General features: G+C 46.1%; 1 protein-coding gene across 1 annotated transcript in view; it reads right to left on the minus strand.

Moving 5' to 3' along the window:
* Window positions 1–3,445: 3,445 nt before the first annotated feature.
* Window positions 3,446–21,903, minus strand: part of GADL1 (glutamate decarboxylase like 1) — a 134,821-nt gene continuing 116,363 nt past the window's right edge. The window contains exon 15 of the mRNA XM_029071345.2: window positions 3,446–6,705. Coding sequence (XP_028927178.1) covers window positions 6,532–6,705 — 174 coding nt within the window. The 3' untranslated portion in view covers window positions 3,446–6,531. The remainder of the gene's footprint in view (window positions 6,706–21,903) is intronic.

A 21,903-nucleotide genomic window follows, 5' to 3' on the forward strand; every position in this document is an offset into this window, starting at 1 on the left:
ATCACTTGCACAAGGTCACGCGTGGCTGAGTCGGGAATTTAAACCCCTCCGGCTCCCAGGCCCGGGCTCTTTCCATTAAGCCACGCTGCTTCTCAGTAAGACAATAAGTAGAAGGTACAGGATAAGTACTTGGATAAAAGTGATACCGCTTTGGATGGAGAGGCAAAAGTGGATTTTAGTGATGTTGTGAAGATTGAACTGACAAGACTTGGTGCCAGACTGAATATTGAGTGAGAGAGATGAGTCAAGGAAAACGCCAAGGTTATGGGATTGTGAGATAGGGAGGATGACGGCGCTGTCTATAGTGACAGGAAAGTCACAGGGAGGGCAGGGTTTGAGTTGGAAGATGAAGAGCTCTGTTTTGGACATGTTAAATGAGAGGTGTCAGTGGGACATCCAAGTGGAGAGGTCCTGAAGGCAGGAAGAAGTATGAGACTGCGGAGAAGGAGAGAGATCAGACCGGGAGATGTAGATTTGGGAATCATTCACATAGGAATGGCGGTTGAACCCACGGGAGCAAGTGAGTTCTCCAGAAGAGTGGGCGGAGATGGAGAATAGAAGGGGACCCAGAACTGAGCCTTGAGGGAGTCCCACACTTAGGGGGTGGGAGGCAGAGGAGGAGCCTCCTGAGACTGAGAATGAGCGGCGGGAAAGGTAGAAGGAGAACCAGAAGACGGTGTCAGTGACGCCAAGGTTGCATTAGGTTTCCAGGAGAAGGGGAGGGGCGGTCCACAGTGTCGAAGATGACCGAGAGGTCGCGGAGGATGAGTACGGAATATGCGCCATTGGATCTGGCAAGAAGAAGATCGTCGGTGACCTTTGAAAGAGCAGTTCCGGTGGACCGAAGAAGCCAGATTGGAAGGGGTTAAGAAAAGAACTGGAGGAGAGGAAGTGGAAGCAGCAGGTGTAAGCAACTCATTCAAGGACTATGGAGAGGAATGAATGGTAGGAGGGAGATGGGGTGAATACTGGAGGGAGTCATGGGGTCAAAGGAGTGGTTTTCTGGAATGGGGACAGATGACCATGAAGTTTACCATTTTCTTAACAGGAGGAAACAGCCATTAAAGATAAGTTTACGGCTCGCTAAAAATCGCCCTTCAGTGGCAGAGTGGGTCCACTAGCGTGTCGCTTCAAATGGACGGGCCCACCGTAGCCATAAAGGATGCCGTGCTCTTGGACAAAGTCACTCTGGACATAAAGCTGGAGACCTGTAAGGAATAATGGAATGGGCTACGAGACACCCGAGCAATTTTTTCTCCTTCTGAGGAAGCACAAGTCGGGGGCCCGAGGAACCCGAGCCCACGGCTGCCACTCAGAAGAAGCCGCTTCCCTTGTGACTCGCAGTTTGCAGTTTCTGCCACAGCGAATGACTCTCTGGCCCACGGGGCCACAGCTCACATGTTGCCTGGGCCGTATCTAGGCAATTGAAACTCGTCATCACTAAGGCCTCGCCCAGGGATCAAGAATTCAGCCACGCAGTTAGACTGCAGTAAGAACAGGCAAATCAGCCTCCTAGCTGACCTCCCAGCCTCTCTGCTCTCCCCTCTCCAGTCTATACTTCACTCTATTGCCCAGGTCGTTTTTCTGAAAAACCACTCAATCCATATCTCCCCACGTCTAAAAAGTCTCCAGTGGTTATCCAACTAACGCCACATCAAACAGAAACTCCTTACCATCATCTTTAAGCACGCAATCAGGTCTCTCTCTCCTCTTTTACCCCTTTAATCTCCTCCTCCAACCCGGCCCCCACACTTCACTTCTCTAATACCAACCTACTCCATCTCATCTGTCTTGCCGCCAACGTGCTCTCTCTTTCCCGCCTCAGATTACTTGTTTGTGTTATCTCCGAGGCCTGGGACTCCCTTCCCCTTCATAGCCGACAGACCACCGCTCTCCTCACCTTCAAAGCCCTCTTAAAATCACATCTCCTCCAAGAAGCCTTCCCTAAGTCCTCATTTCCCCTATTCGTCCTCCCTTCTGTATTCCCCGAGAACTTGGTTAGAACCTGCTGAGAATTTAATAGTCACCCCACCCTCAAAGCACTTGATGTTCACCCCACCCTCAGCCCCAGAGCACTCATATCCTTCCACTCTATTTCTCCTATCTGTAATTGATTTATTGCTGTCACCCCTCTAGACCGTAAACCTCTTGTGGGCAGGGATCGTGGGTCTATCGACTCTACTGTATCATACTTTCTCAAGCATTTAATACAGTGCTCTGCACACAGGAAGCACTCGATACCATTGATTAGACTGTAAGCCCGTCACTGGGCCGGCATTGTCTCTATCTGTTGCCGAATTGTATATTCCAAGCGCTTAGTACAGTGCTCTGCACATAGTAAGCGCTCAATAAATACTATTGAATGAATGAATGAATGAATTGATTGATTGAGTAGGCCAAGCAGGTTCACGTCAGCTACCAGAAAGAAAACAGATGAACAGCAACGGTAATCAGACTTTTTTTAAACCCCAAAGTCATTTGTACGAAATGACACGATTCTAAACGATGATATGGGAGACTCAGTTTTTCGTTTCAAATACAATAGCTACATCTTTAGGGTCTGAGCCCATAGTCCCCTTGTATATTAAAGACTATCACTTAGTATTTGATGCCTCCCACGATCAAGACTATATTACATTCCAAATTATCTACTCATTACTCGGGACCTCTGTAAACTGCAGTAGTCTGCCATTCAGGGATTGCCCACATCCTGAAGCTCGGTGTAGGATTGGAAAAATCTAGATTATGTGATTAAAGAAGGTTTTCTTCAACTCTGAATCGAATCGCCCCTATAAGCAGCTGTTTTTCTGTCCCCATATTTGTTACTGTATTTGTTTTTCTTAGATTGTGAGGACGGAGCTACATAGAGGAAGAGATACCTCACCCATCTGCCTGATAAGATTTCCGTTCTCTAACAGGCTGTGCCACACATGTGAGTTCTGTATTGCAAAATGATATTCCTCCTCTTTTGAAAACCCACTTCAGATCCCAGATAATAATACATTAAAAAACACTGTTATGAATCAGAGGCCAGCGCAGGAATCCAAACTCAATGCAATAATGAGACAGACAATTTCTGAAAGGAAAACTGAAGGTGACACCCTGAAAGATATGGATTTCCAATCGAAAGAGATTGGAGGTGGTGATTCATTCACTTAGAACTGAAAGAGGTAATTATTTTGACTTAAACCTTATTTTCAACTTGCCAATTTGACCATTTGAATAGGAGACTGATCCTCCTCCTGGCTTGGGAAAACGAGTGGGCTTCCAAATCACCAAGCTGTCACTGTCTCCCCTCTCTAAACCTCTCCCCACAACTGGAAGACACCTGACTGTCCTTTAATAAAGGGCACAGCAGCAACTGATGCCTCACAATTGGACAGTGTCCCGGGGAACACGTGCACTGGACTAATAAAGACTCCAAAAAAGACAAACACATACCTGGTTGTTTCCTAACTTACTTTCCAGTTTTATTCAACGCATCCACCACAAAATAGCAAGCTACTTTGAATGCCAATCGTATTAAAATGTCAGTCCAATTTCAAAGCAGAAGCATTCCAGGATGGAGGGATTTCAGTCAATAAATAGTACACACCAGAGTTAATAAAGTTACCTCCAGGATGTAAGCTGTCACATTAATTTTCACATGGGGAAAGCTTACACAGTGCAGATATGAATTTCAGAAGCATTTTGTGCCAACATTTCAAAAAGGATCGGATTGGCTTCAGTGGGGGGAAAAAACCCCACAAATCCCATGTTGCTAGTGGTTCAGAATTAGAGCTGTAGTGTTTTAGAAAACAAAAGAATTGGTGAAAGGACTTTGACCACCCTGAAAGGGTGGAAATACAAGATGGCCATAGCTTGCTCCAATTATTATAGAGCCTGATGACAGATTCAGCCCTAAATGGAAAAAACAGAAATTGCTAGACTCTCAAAACCCAAAAGAAACTGTTCGGTTCCATAGTATCTAACTTAAGAAGAGGAAGCAGAAAATGATAAATTAACTCCTTAAGCACTTCTGCCCTTCAGTGCAGAATGGTGGAAAGCAATCGACAAATGGATAATAGAGTTGCATTTCTCATGACGGTCGAGGTATCTCGAGAACTTACCTGAAAAACCATGAACCCCCAAGACCAAATCCCGTCAATTCCTTAGGCGGACAAACTCCTCTTTCAGAAACACAAAACCTGGTTCAGAGATAGAGTTCACTCCCAGAAAAGATTAGCTTCCACTCCCAGGAAAGATCAAGGAAAAAACCTTACCATTTCTGGGATATGCCCCCTGACCCTTTGTCCTCCGATCAAAATAAGCCATTAAACTTTCCACATAGTATTCTGAAGCTTGGAAAAGGGAATGTGGTACAACATTGGAAACGCACACAAAATGACAACAGAGAGCATTACATTTTAAGACAACTGTTGGTAACCTAGAGAGTTGAAATGGAAAATGTCATCTTGGTCATTGCTATGGTGATTATAGTACTGTCAGTTCCCCTATCCTGCAGTAGTTCATTACACAACTTGGATGATGATTGATGGTGCCTCCTGCAGGAATGATAAATTACCCTCCAGCCTGAGACCTCAGGATCAAGAATCCGTAAGCCCAGTTTGGGCAGGGATTGTCTCTTTATTGTTGAATTGTACTTTCCAAGCGCTTAGTACAGTGCTGTGCACACAGTAAGCCCTCAATAAATGATTGAAAGAATGAATGAACCTGATTAGAGGAATTGATTCTAGTGCTAGTGGCTGGCACTCACCCACCATCATGTTCCCATTGAGGCATGGAGACCATAAGAATTAGGTGGGCGGGGTGGCCAGGTCTAAAAATACGGATAGAACGCTATTGAGGAATCAAGGACCGTTCGTCCCATGTTGCATGACTGTTCAGACGGAGTACAACCTACAAGTCGGCACAGGTAGGTGCGGTGGAAGAAGAAATGGCTGTGTTCATGTGTGGATTACCGGGAAAGGTGTGTGAGATTTCCTTAATATAAGGTTCTTTAGGAACACCACTATCACAGTGCAGGAGAACTGACTATAGAAATGGAAAAAAACCCTCACCCTTCTAAGTAAGTTTCACAGTTAGTAGCTATTTAGGAAAACAATCAATTACATAGCATATATTTTCATCTCTCCCTCAGCCCCCAAACAAACACCACCCAGAGAGTCTGGTGGTCTGAAATACCTGATTTCTCTAAAGGGAGGTGCTTAAGGAGGTACAAGGATCCTTTCACTAAAGGGAATCTTAATGGATTAAGAGAGTTAAGACATCTCCCTAGACAACCAACTAATACTAAAGTGTGACTTAGATACTGTAGAGAACAGAGCCAAAGGGGAAAAAAAAAACTGGAGGGAAAATTCTCAGGGAGAATCTAAGACTCTTAAGAAAATAAAAGGATGGCAAAATCTGTTCAAATACCTTCTTTACTGGATGAAAGCCAAATACTGACTTTATTTTAGAACTCCTGAACAACCAATAGGATGCCTTGTCTTATAGGTGAATTTTAATTAGGAAAGCCTATGTGGGGCCCACTCGCTTCTTTCTACCTGGAGCCCTCAAAAGGAGAATCTGTGATCAGGACAGGAGTAGAACAACCTAATCATGTTTCTCTATCCCTTGAGGTCAAAGACCAAAGAGCCTCTCCCAAAACATAGAGCAGGACCCAAAATGAGGATTGCAGGCATGCAGAGAGGCAGAGAGGTGGGGGGGTTGTGCGTGCGCGCGTATGTGTCTGTGTTGGGGGGAGAGGGTCAGCTTGCCGGGGAACATGAGGTGTTCAAAATCAGGACTGCAGGCATGCAGAGAGAGGAAGGGGGAGCGGTTGCCTGGAAATGAATGAAAAAACCCACAATATTAAATAACCTGAGTTGCTTTTCCCTCCTCCTCCTTCTCATTCTTCTGTAGGAAAGCCAGAATGGCCCAGTGCGGTATTTAATTCTAATCGTTTATCACAATCAGCCTCATCGACAGACACCTCTTTGAAATAAATATCTTTTATCACCGCTTTTTAAAAAAATATCTTTCACTAGTGCCTAAAGCCTCTAAACTTTCAGGCTACATCTCCCCTTCTCAGAGACCAATCTGGGGGGGTCAGTAGCAGGAGGAGACTTTGGGTGGGAGAACTTCACCCTGGGTATCCAGCCATTCCTCTGCATCACTAAGGAAGGTGCACAGTATAGACGAAGGCTTCTTCTCTTCAAGAGCCGCACAACCCCTACTAGCCCACACCCTTAGGGCGGCACTGCCTTCTGGGGAAGGACATGGGGCTCTCTGGGGTCGCTTCTACTAGGACTGCAATAGGGGACAGAATTTCCATTCCAGCAAAACCGTCCCTTCCCTCCCCTCAGCTTCAGAGACCCCTTGGGGCACCCTCAGGGTTCGTCCTAAGCATCTCCGTTTCACACGGTACGGTGGGGCGGTATTCTAATCAGCGGCACCTGAGCATTTTAAATATGCAACAGCTACAGACGTTCTCGATCTGTAAACATCACACTTCCGGGAGCCCCCTCCGCGAGGGCCCTGCGGCCACGGCTACATGTCCCTGCCGAGGAGGTCGATCTCGTCCAGCAGGAAGTCCATATCCTCGCGGCTCACCTGGGGGCTGATGACCACCTGACGGAAGAAGTTGACTTTGCCCCGGTGTGGTTGGTAGCCCAGCATCATGCTGCCCTTCCTCATCATTCTCTCTTTAATGGCTGGAGCCACCTGGAGTTGGGGGTTGGGGGGAGGGAGCAAAAGGAGGAGATGATTAAAAAACAATAATAATAATAATGAGGGTCTTACCGGTGGGCTCTGAGGCGGGCTTCTGGTTCCTCTGGAAAACGGAAACCATTCTCCCATGGCCCACCGTGGATGGCAAAGGGCCTATAGAGAGACTTAGCCCTGCAATGGGAAAGAATCCAAATCTTTAGCGAAGCCCAACTTGGACTTTGACTGTAAAAACAAACATCATCCTGAGGATTTTCCACATCCTTTATTCATTCATTCATCGATTCATTCATTCAATAGTATTTATCGAGCGCTTACTATGCGCAGAGCACTGTACCAAGCGCTTGGAATGTACAAATCGGTAACAGATAGAGATAGTCCCCGCCCTTTGACGGGCTCACAGTCTAATCGGGGGAGACAGACAAGAACAATGGCAATAAATAGAATCACCAGGCTCAACCAAGCTGGATTAGATCCGGTGAGGAAGAGGAAGAGGACCTGCTCCCACTGGCCGCCGGGAGGATACCTAACATCCTCGAAGCGGCAAGGTAGGGAGAACGTCTGTTTCATTTCATTTTTACCACAGACAGCGACAGCCGCCTTCTTTAAATTAACCGACTCCCGGAGATCAATGACTAATCACATTACTCCGTCTAGGCATCCATCAATCCAAGAAACTGCCTCACGCTCACCCATTGTGAACGGTGGCTACGTGAAAAGGCTTGCCGGAGGTGAATCATTTTTAGAGATTTTAACAGAATTATTTCAACCCTAGGGAAGAAGCCTCCTGTCCGTTCCTGTCTTCAGGGTATTCACTGCCTGATAGCTTCTGGAACAAACAGAATCATCACCTGCCTTTGGTTCCTATGAACTATTCATTCAGTTTTGAGCAAGGGAGCAAGTAACACAAGGAAGTAAACAAGGGCTGCAAAAGAAGAACGCTGTAGGTGTCAGATCTGGTTTAATTTCATTATTTTTGCCCGGAAAGTATGCAATGAGTGTCTTACCGGATGACCCACACGTTCTTCATTTTGATCTAAACATCCTGTGATTCCTTGGTGCGGTTTCCACAGTGCCTTTCCTGTCACCACACGGGCTTTGTTGTGGATGCTCTAGATGTCTCTGGCTTGAAATCAATTTTGGATTCTAAGCAGGCATGTTCTTGGCTCCAGTCTAATTTGCTCCTGCCTATGCCTGTTTGTCTTTTCAATAAGGCTATCTTTTCATAGCGCTTTCTCCTTGTACCCCGAAAGTCCTAGGATTTTAATTACGGTCCACAGTATGCCCGAAATATCAAACTAGGGCCTGATCGTAATGAATATTGTCGGGTCTGTCAGCCTCGCCAGAATTTCTTCTCCCACGTATTAATATAAACAAAGAAGAAAGGGGTATAAGCTGAGAAATTCTCCCACCGGGCCATGTTGCTTTTTCCTGTTGAAGAGTACTGGTTATTTACAGGTAAGCATAAAAATCTCACATCATAGGCATATTATTTCTAGTATCAGGCAACAGAAACAGAAATCAGAAACAGAGAAAGTGCTGTCTTAGGTGTTCCAAGGTGACACTGCAGATGGTGGGATCCTATTCCCGCACGCTGGTGCAGATGAAAAGACCTCTGAGCAACTGACATTCGGTTCCACACTGTGACGACGTAAACGGCGCTGATGCGTTGCCACTCGCAACGACTGTCACTCTTTCAGCATCTGCCTCTTAGGATCCTGATTTCCCCACAGTCCCTGCTCGAGACAGCAACCTCCCTCCTCATTACCACACCCCAAGCGGCTGGTCCACTGCGACGGCCTCCCGGAAGTTCACTTCTAGACCGCGGGGCTTGTGATTGAGCTTCTCGACAGCTATAGAGAATCTTTTGGGCCTCCATTCTGGGGACCGGCACCATCCCAATCTGGGGAAGAAACCAGAGAAGGCAGACAAGGCCGGCTCGCTTATCGGGAGCCACGGTCTAAAAAGAAGAGGTGGGCCCTGAAGCCTAGACACCCCCAAGAGGGGAGTCAACAATTAGAGTGAAACTCAAATTTTGAAAATAAGGACAAAGCCATCCATTTCGCGTGGCAGTCTGCCCACATCCATTCCTTTCGTATCTTCCACCGAGGGCTGCAAAGAGCATTAGTGAATCGATTGAAAGCAGAGTCCCTCATGGGTGCCCTGCTATTTAATTCTGACTAGGGTTCACAGTCGGTCGGTCAGTCGTATTATTGAGTGCTCACTGTGTGCGGATCACTGTACTGAACGCTTAGGTGGGTACAACTTAACCATACAACGAACGCGTTCCTTATGGAAGGCCCATCTCCTCCAAGAAGCCTCCCCTGACTAGGCCTTCCTCTCCTCTTCTCCAACTCCCTTCTGCACCGCTCTCACTCACTCCTTTATTCGTCCTCCTTCGCATCCCCGCAGCCCATATGCAGATATCCGCATTTATCGGTAATTTATTTACTTATTTATATTAATGTCTGTCTCCCCCTCTAGTCTGTGAGTTCGTCGTGGGCAGGAATGTGTCTGTTGTTATACTGTACTCTCTCAAGTGCTTAGTACAGTGCTTTGTAAACAGTAAGCGCTCAATAAATACGACTGAATGAACTGCCCACAACCAGCTTTGATATGGATGAAACTTCTCAAAGAGTCAGAAATGCTTTTACTGGGAGGTGCGGGTCTCCCAGTGAGCTAGAGAGTTTGAGGTTGCCCTCACAGCTCTCTAGACCTTTAGTTTAGTGTGAAGCTACTCAGGCACCAAATGATACACGAGCCTATTAAGCTTTATTCTTTAAGTATCCCCGTAGCTCTAAACAGACGCATTTGTCTCCGAGCTGTGAGAGCTCACGTAGGCCAAACCTGTCCGGCCTGCAAGGACCACAGATTTCGAAATGGCATCTTGGCGTTGCTCCCTGAATTCTAGTTGGGCCTGTTGTGCTCCAACAATCATTTCTGCTTTGCTGCATTTGGGCCTTAGATCTGATTCTGGGGTCAAACTCCAATTCCAGAGCACGTGGTAACTTTAATAGTCCCTTGGAAATCCGCCTAGACTATAAGCTCATTATAGGCAGGGAATGAGCCTGCTCAGTCTGTTGTGATAATAACGTTGGTATTTGTTAAGCGCTTACTATGTGCAGAGCACTGTTCTAAGCGCTGGGGTAGACACAGGGGAATCAGGTTGTCCCACGTGGGGCTCACAGGCTTAATCCCCATTTTACAGATGAGGAAACTGAGGCACAGAGAAGTGAAGTGACTTGCTCACAGTCACACGGCTGACAAGTGGCAGAGCCTGGATTCGAACCCATGACCTCTGACTCCAAAGCCCGTGCTCCTTCCACTGAGCCACGCGGCTTCTCTAATAATGTTGGTATTTGTTAAGCGCTTACTATGTGCAGAGCACTGTTCTAAGAACTGGGGTGGATACAGGGTCATCAGGTTTTCCCACGTGAGGCTCACGGTTTATCCGTATTGTACAGATGAGGTAACTGAGGCACAGAGAGGTTAAGTGACTTGCCAACAGTCACACAGCTGACAAATGGCAGAGCCAGGATTCGAACCCACGACCTCTGACTCCCAAGCCCGGGTTTTTTCCACTGAGCCACGCACAATGCTCTGCACATAGTGAGTGCTCAAGAAATACCACTGACTGATTGATTGATATCGTTTTGTTTTCAGTCTCAGCCTATTCTTATTTATTAAGCACTTATTGTGTGCAGAGCGCTGTACTGAGCACTTGGGAGAGTTCTGTATAACGGACACATTCCCCGCCCACAACGAGTTCAGTATAACTGACACATTCCCCGCTCACAACGAGCTTACAGTCTCGCTAGCTGCGGTCGGCTGGACCCACACTCATGCCCGGGGGGAGCCACCCTGGCCCCGGCCGCCGATGTCTGCTGTCTCTCTGGTCACCAGCGGCCTCGGTCAGATAAATCCTATTTATTAAGCATTTACCGTGGGCAGAGCACTGTACTAAGCACTTGGGAGAGTACAATCTAACAGATGTCACGAGCCTACAGTCTACAGAGTCTAGACTCAGTCCTGCCTCTTCATTGATTTCTCCAATCAACTCCCTCTTTACGTAGGTGAGGGCAAGGTCACACAAGGACAGTTCTGGGTTTGGAACTGTCCCACCTGACACTGGATCGCGACGGACTTGTCATACCACTACCGTCTGGGAATCTTCCTGAGCTCGGTCCACACATCCTCTACGCCATGTTAAGAGGAGAAACGGCAACATAACGGTGATCCATTTCTCTCTGGGCCGCTAGACTACGCACACTCCGCTCCTCTGGAGCCAGCTCACTCACTGTGTCCCGATTTTGTCGATCTTGCCACCGGCCTCTCTCCCACGTCCTCCCCTAGCCCGGCACGCGCTCCCCCTCCATATACGCCAGACCACCGCTCTCTCCACCTTCAGAGCTCAATTAAGATCAACACGAGGCCTTCCCTGATTAACCCCCCTTTTCCCTGGCTCATTTTCCCTTCCACATTGTCCATTCATTTGGATCTGAGACCTCTGGACATTTGATATTCGCTCGACTCCCCAACCCCACGGCTCCGACGTACGTATCTTTAATATGAATAATTTACAATAGATAATTTGATGTCTGTCTCCCGCTCTTGACTGTAAGCTCGTTATGGGCGGGGAACGTTTCTGCTAACTCTGTTGTATTGTACTCTCCCAAGCACTTAGAACAGTATTCTACATGTAGTAAGCACTCAGTAAATGCCACTGATTAACTGATTGATAGACTATAGATTCCTCGAGGACAAAGACTGTGTCACTTCCCCTACGGTACTTTCCCAAGAATTTATTACGGTGATCTGAACACGGAAAGAGTTCGGTACCATTAATCGAACGTAGCTTTTAATAACAGAGGGTTTTTTAATCACTTCGTTCCTGAACTGACATCCGGCCACACCCATGATCTTGAAATAGACAGACCATATTATTAATCATATTTACTGAGCGCTTACTGTGTGCAAAGCACTGTACTAAGCTCTTGGGAGAATATCTTGGCAAAGTGCCCATCCGCCGGTCCCAAATGTTGGGGATGCTAAGACTCCGTTCTCAAAAAGGTCTATTGCGTATCTTCATTCTGCAGGAGTCTGTCATTGAGTTTATGCAATAAAATTGACCACCAGAGGAAAAAATTAAATGCCTTTCCTTCTCCTATAAAACTATTTTCTTATTAAAAAAAAAATCTCAGGAGCCTGTTCGTATTTGGCAGCTTGGTTCTTTTTTGCTGACAATCGCTCAGAGATGATTGTAATTCTACCAGAAGGAAGATTCATGAGCGGAAGGAATATGTGCACAACGAAATGCAAGCATCAAGATCTAACTCCTAAGTGGAGCGTGCATATAGAAAGCAATTTGATAGGAAGGAGATTGCTTTCCACCTCCCCAATTACCTTACTACTGGTTTTACTTCAAATTGTAAATCAAATTCTTTGTTTTGTACTCGAGTGGACCAGTGTCTGCATTTTAAGTAGAAAACACTCCTGGTACCTCACACTGGTTGCTCAGCATTCTCACCGGCACATTCCCACTGGACTGCTTTTAAAAGCACATTTCCACTGCTTTTAAAATTTGTGTTCTTGCAATAACTTAGCCCATTAAAAATATTTCATCGCTTCCATTTCTGGTGCACATAACATTATCTAACCTTGAAAATTGGGGGAAAAATATGATTTCAATCTTCAATTGAGGCGCATTTGCCCAAGGTCACATAGAAAGACAGAAGCGGAGCTGGGACTAGAATCCAGGTCTCTCCTTGATCCTGATCAATCTGGTTTCCACCCCACTTCAGTCCACTGAAACAGGTCACCAATGATCTTCTCGCCAAATCTAATGACCTCTAATCCACCCTAATCACCCCAGACCTCTCAGTTTCCTTCAACACTGTGGATCACCTCCTTCTCCTGGAAATATTACACAAGTTTGGCTTCAATGACGTTATCCTCTCCTGGTTCTCTTCCTATCTCTTTGACTCTTTCTCAGTCTCTGCCTCCCATCATCTGACAGTGGTGGGGATCCGGGGGGATGGGTGTCCGCCAGGCTCGGTTCTCGGTCCCCTTCTATTCTCCATCTTCACCCACTCCCTTGAAAAACTCACTCGTTCCCTTGTCTTCGACGATCTGCACTTATGCAGATGATCCCCAAATTGACCTTTCCATTAATTCATTCATTCATTCGATTTCATTCGATCGTATTTACTGACCACTGAACTAAGTGCTTGAGAGAGCACCATATGACAATAAACAGATACATTCCCAGCATAGTGAGCTCACAGTCTAGAGGGGAAGACAGACCTCTCTTTCCTCTGCAGTCTCACATTTCCTCCTGCCTTCAGGATATCTCCTCCTGAATGTTTCACCATCTCACGCTGAACAGGTTCCAAACAGAACTCCCAGACCCCGCCCCTGCCCCGATGGGTGCTCCCGGGCACGGTGGCCTCCGGGCCCATGCCTCGGTGCCCCCCCTCCGTACGACGGGGACCCGACCGTCTGGCCCCGCTCCGGCCCGGCCCCCGGGACGGGGCTCGGCGGAGAGGAGGCGTCCGACGGATGGGCCACGCTCGCCTGTCTTCTCGGCTCCGGAGAGCCGACCTTCTTCTGCTCAATGGCTCCCCGAGGGACTATTCTATTATCGTTATTATCATTATTATCATCATTAGCTGCTAACGCTATTATCGTCATCGTTAGCTCCACACGTGTTAATACTATTAGCATTGTTTTTGTCCATCTGTCTCCCCCGATTAGACTGCAAGCCCGTCAATGGGAAGGGACTGTCTCTATCTGTTGCTGATTTGTATATTCCAAGCGCTTGATACAGTGCTCTGCACATAGTAAGCGCTCAATAAATACTATTGAATGAATGAATGAATGAACTCCCGCCCAAATCCTTTCCTCCCCTTTCTTTCTCATCACTGCAGACAAATATCACTATCCTCCCTATCTCAGAAGCCCTTAACCTTGGCATTGCCCCAACTCTTCTCTCTCAGGCAATGCGCACATTCCATCTGACATCAAATCCTGTCGGTTCTCCCTTCGGGATGCTGCGGAAATCCACCCTTTCCTCTCCATCCAACAACCTCCTACTACACTTTTCCAAGCTCTTATCCTATCCTACCCTGACTACTGTTTCTGTGTCCCTGCTGACCTCCCTGCCTCCCGTCTCCCCCCCCCCGACTCCAGTCCATACTTCACCGTACTGCTTGGATCGTTTTTCTGAAAAAAGAAATTCACTCTACATCTCGCCACTCCTAAACAACCTCCAAATCATTGCCCATCCACTTCTGCTTCAAACAGAAACTCCTTGCTGTTGGCTTTAAAGCACTCAATCAGCTTGCCCCCTTTTCTCGCTGGTCTATTACAGCCCAGCCCACACAATTCGCTCCTCTAGCACCAGCTTGTTCACAGCACCTCAATCTCATCTATTTTACCACCGACCCCTTTCCCACATCCTCTCTCCGGCCGGGAACTCCCTCCCCCTCCATATCTGTGCAGAGCACTATACTAAGCACTTGGGAGAGTACAACGGAATCGGCAGACAAGTTCCCTGTCCATAACGAGCTTACGATCCAGAGGGGGAGACATACGTTGAGAAGAATAAACAAGCAATTTATAATATATAATTCACGGGTATGTACACGAGTGCTGTGGGGTCGGGGCAAATATCAAACGTCCCCAGGTCACAGATCCAAATATAAAGACAACGCAGAGCGGAGAACGAGCTAGGAGAAAGAGGGTTTAATCAGGGAAGGCCTCTTGGAAAAGATGTGACCTTTGGGGAAGTTTTCTCCCGTGACACTATCTTTCTTATCCTTGTCCTGGCACGAAGTGCTGATACCCCGAAATTACTCCTCGCTATCAGCTCAACCTTCACGACACCATGAGATCTGTTGGCTTACTGCTTATTAGGGAACGGATCCCCGGCAGGCAGCCGTGAAATACTAATAATGATGACAATTACGGTTCTCGTAAAGGGCTTACTATGCGCCAAGCACTGTTCTAAGGTGAATACAAGTTAATCAGGTTGGACACAAGTCCCTGTGCCACACGGGGATCCCTGTCTTAATCCCCATTTTACAGATGAGGTAACTGAGGTCGAAAGAAGTGAAGTGACTTGCCCAAGGTCACGCTGCAGACACGCGGCAGAGCCGGAATCAGAAGCCAGGTCCTTCTGGCTCCCAGGCCCGTGCTCTATCCACTAGGCCGGGACGTGCTCCCGATGACTCAGTTCCTGACCACAGAATGGCTACTGGTGGCGAAGCGTGACGACCTCGAATGAAACGGCGGGTCCCCTGCCACCCTCCGAAAAGAAGCCTTGATCTTTCTTCTTTTGGGGTTTAAACAGTCCCGCTTTCCCTTATCAACATTTTAAAAACAACCTCTAGGTATCTTGGTATTAGAATCCAGCTCTTTCCTTGAATCTAATTTTGAGCAGATAGGTTGCATAACCATAAAAAGAACCAATATTACCGCCCCAATATTTAAGACCCCTAGAGAAAGAGAAATTAAGAATTCCAACCAACATCTAATCATCAATTCATGTAAACGTGGACATGGGTTCGAATCCCGGATCTGCCACTTGTCAGCTGTGTGACTGTGGGCAAGTCACATAACTTCTCTGTGCCTCAGTGACCTCATCTGTAAAACGGGGATTAAGACTGTGAGCCTCACATGGGACAATCTGATGACCCTGTATCTACCCCAGCGCTTAGAACAGTGCTCTGCACATAGTAAGCGCTTAACAAATACCAACATTAATTAATTAAACCCCAGCAACCATGACTGAACCATACTTCTAAATCAGACAGGATCAAAATTAGGAATTAATGGGAAAATCCACAACAGAGAATACTAGAGACCAGGTCTGCAAGATATACTTACAGCTCCTCCAGTTTAAAGTTGTCAGGATCAAGATGAAGTTTTCATTACCGGGCCATCCGGTTATAACCTTGTGCTAAGAGCCCTCCCTACCCGGGGAAAAGCTGAGAGAAAGGGTTTAGACCATAGTCACCCACAGATTAAGATCATAATCTTAATGATCTTAATGCTTAATGGGAAGCAGCGTGGCTCAGTGGAAAGAGCCCGGGCTTGGGAGTCAGAGGTCATGGGTTCAAATCCCGGCTCTGCCACTCGTCTGCTGTGTGACTGTGGGCAAGTCACTTAACTTCTCTGTGCCTCAGTTCCCTCATCTGTAAAATGGGGATTAAGACTGTGAGCCTCACGTAGGACAACCTGATGACCCTGTATCTACCCCAGCGCTTAGAACAGTGCTCTGCACATAGTAAGCGCTTAACAAATACCAACATCATTATTATTATTATTATAATCGAATTAACCCATACTTAACTTCCTTTCACTCAGAGCTGGGGGAAGAGGGGAGAGAGAGAAAGCACAAGGGAGAGCGAGGGAGGGAGAGAGATGGGAAGGGACAGAGATGGGAAGGGACAGAGATGGGAAGGGACAGAGGGAGTATTTGCAGTTACTTAAGTACAGTATTGCAGTATTTCAGTACAGCAGTATTTAATTTATTTTAATGTGTGTCTCCCCCTCTGGCTCCTTGTGGGCATGGAATGTGTCTACCGATTCTGTTTTATCATCATCATTACATCTATTGAGCGGTTACTGTGCGTGAGGGACTGTACTGAACTCTGGGAGACTATACAAATCAATACTGCCCCGTGCAGATCTTTTTAACTTCATCTCAGGGAGGGGAGGTATACAAGCACCAGGCAATTAACTACTAACTTCAAAACGGAATCCCTTTCCTTAGCTCAGCCCCTAGAAGAGCTCAGCTCCACCCACAGGGGGATGGACTTTTCATAATCCTGGCTGACAAGTCAAGCACCTCCCAAAATAGCCCGCTGACCCAGGTATGTGTGAAGCAGGATTCATGTATTGACGCTATAGAAAAAAGCCGCCAGACATCATGAACTAATTCTCTGGGGGACATTTACAGATCTACCTCCCTGCCAAGGTGTTCCTTTTGAGGCCTATCAGGTGTTTACTTGTTTTCCTCTTGATATTTGCCTCCGTCAAGCAATCAGTGGTATTTACTGAGCACGGCACTTCATTAAGCACTTGCGAGATTACTGAGGCAGATTGCTTTGATTCAGTCTCCTTTTCCCCTCTTCTCTTGTCAATTTCATCAAGTGTCCTGTGATGCACTCACTTTTCAGTCTGTGGCCTGACTTTTTACTTTCACCACCGACTTCTGTCATGACATTACATCTCATGTCCGAATACATCTTTCAATGAAGTATTCCCGATAAAGTGCGATGGTCAGCGGTGACCGTTAAGGTAGTCGCACAGAACAGTAGGCCGAGAGGAGTAGGGTGCATCATCCTCACATCCCAACCTTCGCATATTTATGTGAATGGGTTTCCCATGCCAACCGTGAGGGTTAGTGACCGCAGTGGTTAAAACGGTTGTTGGTAAGACCGAAGGGTTACGGGACAAATGGAGGCTGCCCATGTCCACAACAAAAGGGGATTATGAACCTATTTCAAGCTGGCTGGGTTTTTCCTATTACTTCTAGGACTGGGATCCCCTTGCCAATCAACTTAATCGGTAAGTTATCTGTATTTCTAGGGGACTTAAACTCAGAATTCACCTGTACGATCGAGTCCTCTGCTAATGCTGATAACCTCCCATGAGAGTAGAGGTGCTCCCTGCTCCTGCAGTTCTTCAGAACCACCGGCCTGGAAACCATACATTTACTTAATGAGTGACTGAAGCTAAGAGAACGATATAAAAATCAGTTCATCAGTGAATAATATTTATTGAGTGCCCGTGTGCAGAGCACTCCCTTTTCAAGGCTCTTGGGAGAATACAATAGAAACGGTAAACACCCCTCGAGTTGCCTAAAATCTAGTGGGGAGACAGACATTAAAGAAAATTACAGAAAGGAAGAAGTAATAGGGTATATAAGCGAAGCAGCAATATATAAGAGAATACTGAAAAACAGCATGGCCTAGTGGAAAGAACACGGACCTGTAAGTCAGGGAACAAACTCACCTGTCTGTGTGACGTTGGGCAAGGCACCTAATCCATCTGTGTCTCAGTTAAAATTCCTGGGCTCCATCCCCTTAAATCGTGAGCCCCGTGAGAAACGGGAACTGTGTCCGACCTGATTACCTTGTATCTGTCCCAGCGCTTGGCACATAGTAAACACTTAAATACAACTCTTATTATCAGTATTATTATAAGATGCTACCTAGACCCTAAGAACGCATGGAAGTTCTAATGTGGGGATAGCGTCTCCTTTGAGTATTAACGACCGCTCCATTACTGCGCTACGTTTTCTGCTACGAGTAACACAGGGGTTGGGAATAAAAAACCAACCACCTAAACACCACGGTGTCACCAAGAGATTCATTCAATCATATTCACTGAGCGCTCACTGTGCGCAGAGCACTGTTCTAGGCGTTTGATCGGCTCTCCCTATCCTCCCTTACCTCACCAGTCTTCTACAACCCAACCCCACACTTCACTCCTCTAATGCCAACCTACTCTCTGCATCTCTAGACAGTAAGTTGGTGTTGGGCAGGGAACAAGTCCACCGAGTAGCATGGCATAGTGGATAGAGCACGGGCCTGGGAGTCAGAAGGTGGTGGGTTCTAATCCTGGCTCTGCAAAACGTCTGCCGTATGACCTTGGTAAAGTCACTAAGAGCTTAGTAAATTGCTTTGCACAGAGGAGGAGCTCAATAAATACGACCGAATGAATGAATGAATGCTGTTAAATTGTACTCTCTCAAGCGTTTAGTACAGTACTCTGCACACAGTAAGTGCTCAATAAATACGAACGATTGATCTTGACCTCATCCATCTCATCCTTGACCTCTTGCCACATCCTCCCTCTGGCCTGGAACCACCTTCCCCTTCATGACCACCACTCTCCCCCCTCTTCAAAGCCCAACAAAAATCATATCTTCTCCAAGAGGCCTTCCCTGACTAAACCCTCACTTTCCTGTCTAAGCTTTTCCTTCTGAGTCACCTATAAACTTGTCCTGTTTAAATATTTTTAAATATTTTGATATTCATCCCAGCCCCACAGCACTTATGTACATATTCCTCTATAATTTACTTCGATGACTGTCTCCCTCTCTAGTCTATAAGCTCCATGTGGGCAGGGATCCTATCTACAAACTCTCGAACTCTCCCAAGCGCTTAGGATGGTGCTCTGCACGTCATATGTGCTTAATAAATACCACTGATTCTATTGAGTGAACCTGACTACGTGTTCTCCGCCATCACATAAATTTACAAATCATGAAAATAGCTATAGCCATGAATCCTGGCCTATTGATTAAATGCCACTTCAAAGATACATTGGTAACCTGTATGATTTTCCTCCTCCCTCAATGTATAGGTGTGGGTTTTTTTAATACTTTTAGATTATTCAATGCATTGGCTCCATGCCCGGCTTTCAGCAATTAGGAACATTGAGAAGCACCTGAATCATGCCTGACTGATCCAGATTGGCTGCAAAAGCGGTCGTGTGCTCATCAGACTATGTACAAAGTTGAGAGCCTCTGTTTAGTTCTGGTTGAGCCACAACTCAAATTTGCTTTTCCCTCCCACCTTTTACCTTCAGAATGAAAAACTGCGTGAACTGCAGAGAAAATTCAACCAGACCTTTTCTGTTTTGTTGACAAGTAACCACAGAGTTCTCTGGAAAAGCTGGTTGATGTTCAGAAGAACTGCATGACATAGTGGAGAGAGCACGGGCCTGGGAGTCAGAAGGTCATGGGTTCTAATCTAATCCGCCACTTGTCTGCTGTGTGACCTTGGGCAAGTCACTTTGCTTCTCTGTGCCTCAGTTACCTCATCTGCAAAATAGGTAGTGAGACTGAGCCCCACGTGGGACAGGGACTGTGTCCCAACCCAATTTGCTCATATCCACCCCGGCGCTTAGTACAGTACCTGGCACATAGTAAGCACTTTACAAATCTCATAATCACTGTGAATTATTATTATTAAAAGAGGCTTATCTTTGGATCCAGGAAGCTGTGTTTTTCCAACCGTAAAGGAACTCAGCTTCAGTTTGGTTTCAAATTCAAGAGAGAACTGAGATGGATGTCTCACATTTCCAGCCTGGCCATCATCAATGCCTCTGCAGAAAGCCATTTGGTTTCCCTGCAAATTGTAATTACTCAGCCTTCTGGTTTACTACCCTTCGTAAAAGGCAAAAAACAAACAAACAAAAATCTTACCTTCCTCGTTAACCTCTCATTATCCGAGAATGGGGAATCCATCACTAGCCTCCAAATGAAAGCTATTAACTTGGAAGTAATTTCAAAACAGGCACAGGCTGTCAAGTCAAACCCTTGGACAGACAGAAAGTTTGCACTCAGATAGAAGTGCAAACTTTCTATCTGAGCTTGGTTCCTGCAGCCAAAGGACTCGGTAAAAGCCCAGAGTATTTTGCTTTTGTCTAGAATTGGTTCGGGGATCACATTCCTAAACCATTAATAAATTTTGGCTCTGCACGAGTGCTCCTGTGATTCCTCCTTATGACACACCAGACACCAAATGGAGAAATAAATAAACCCGTGGAAGAACGGTAACCGCTTTCACATTTCTGCGAGCTACTGGAGATTCAGAGGGAGAAATACATGTTTCTCTGTTTGGCCCCCCCCGACCCACAAAAATCTCTAGGCTCAGTTCTTTTCCCGCTTTGTGCCTTACGTCCAACAATCCCATCTGTGTGCCTTCTCTCCAAGCGGCACCTTCACCTTCTGGAGCGGGGCATACCGAAAGGGCTCTACCCGTGATTTAAAATTACTTGACCAACACAGGAGAGCGGGCTGACTTGGATTTTAATTGCCTCCAACCGTTCACTCCAACTGTTTATAGTTGCCTAATGTAGCAGAGTGTTACTTTCCGTACGCGGCTTCCTGGGGCCACGGTTTACCAACCTCCCATTTAATGGACCTGTGTTTTCTCGAAAACCCTTAACACGATCACCTTGCTTTAAGTGAGATCTGCCGCTGACTGAGAAAGGAGTTGTTCCCATTTGTTTCTCTGCTCCCCTTTTTTATAGATTCATAGCACTCGCAACCCAAGAAGGGCCTCAGGTGACGCGTAGCGGCGATGAATCAACTCACAGACGTGGGCTTTTTTCCAACCACGGTCAAAGCGAGCTGTGGTCAATAATATATCCCATTCTCAGGTGCCTGGACCCAAAGTAAGGCTCATCAAGCAGAACAAATGACTTTTCCTTCTCTCCGTGGGATCGGTCTACAGATGTCATTACTGCTTTCCCTCAGTGCTTATAGCTGTTTGCACACGATGCTTTATCAGACTCCGATAATGAGTCATGGGGCAAGCCTGAGCCACTATCTGACACCCCAAAGGTTAGCAGTGCTCTGGAATTTATAACCTATGAATAAAATATTTTACTGTGAGCTCTGTTTAAATAGAAACCAATGGCTAATGTGTTTTGGCTTTTAGAAATAATAAAAAAGGCTCTGGCATCTTAGATGAAAAGGGAGGAAACTCTTCCTGCTAGGAAGTGGTTCTACAGAGCGTTGCATTAAATCCGCCGTTCAGTTTGTGGATTTCCTTATCTTTCAACAGTTGCAAAGTGAGAGGTTTTTCTTCTTTTGCTAATGACTAATGCAGTAACTTATCTTGACGGGAGAAAAATTAAAAAAAGAGTTTCCCGCTGTGTGCGCCGAGATGGACTTCTCTTCCCGGAAATTCAGAATATGAAATGGGAGAGCTAGATAATGGAAGAAACTTTCAGTAGTGGTGACAACCTCAAGAATCCGGCTCATTTGCCACAGTCCAAAAATAATGTGGAAAGGTCTTCTAGTCTCGTTCTCTTTATCTGATACCCTGTGAGCTGGTGCCCCACCTTCTGGGTTTACGTAAGTGTAAAAACGAAGGCGCGGTAATGGGGCCATTGTTCTTCTTTTACTAATCTAATGGGAAGAAAAATCAGTATATTTCCTTTTGCTTTAAAAAAAAACCCCTAATTTTTCATTCCTGCTTTGTTATTAAAATAAAGCAGTGACCTTTAAAGAGCTTTCCAGTATGTCTTCAGTCAAAATGATTGTAACAACATGTAGGATCTGTTTACCATATTCAATAGAAAACATACTCAAAAAAGTCCTGTTTTTATTGCTCAAGGATAAGAACGATTCACATCTCAAAATTATCACTGACGTCTATCATGCACTAGTTT

This window comes from Ornithorhynchus anatinus, chromosome 8, assembly GCF_004115215.2.
Source record: "Ornithorhynchus anatinus isolate Pmale09 chromosome 8, mOrnAna1.pri.v4, whole genome shotgun sequence".
NCBI classification, from domain to species: domain Eukaryota; kingdom Metazoa; phylum Chordata; class Mammalia; order Monotremata; family Ornithorhynchidae; genus Ornithorhynchus; species Ornithorhynchus anatinus.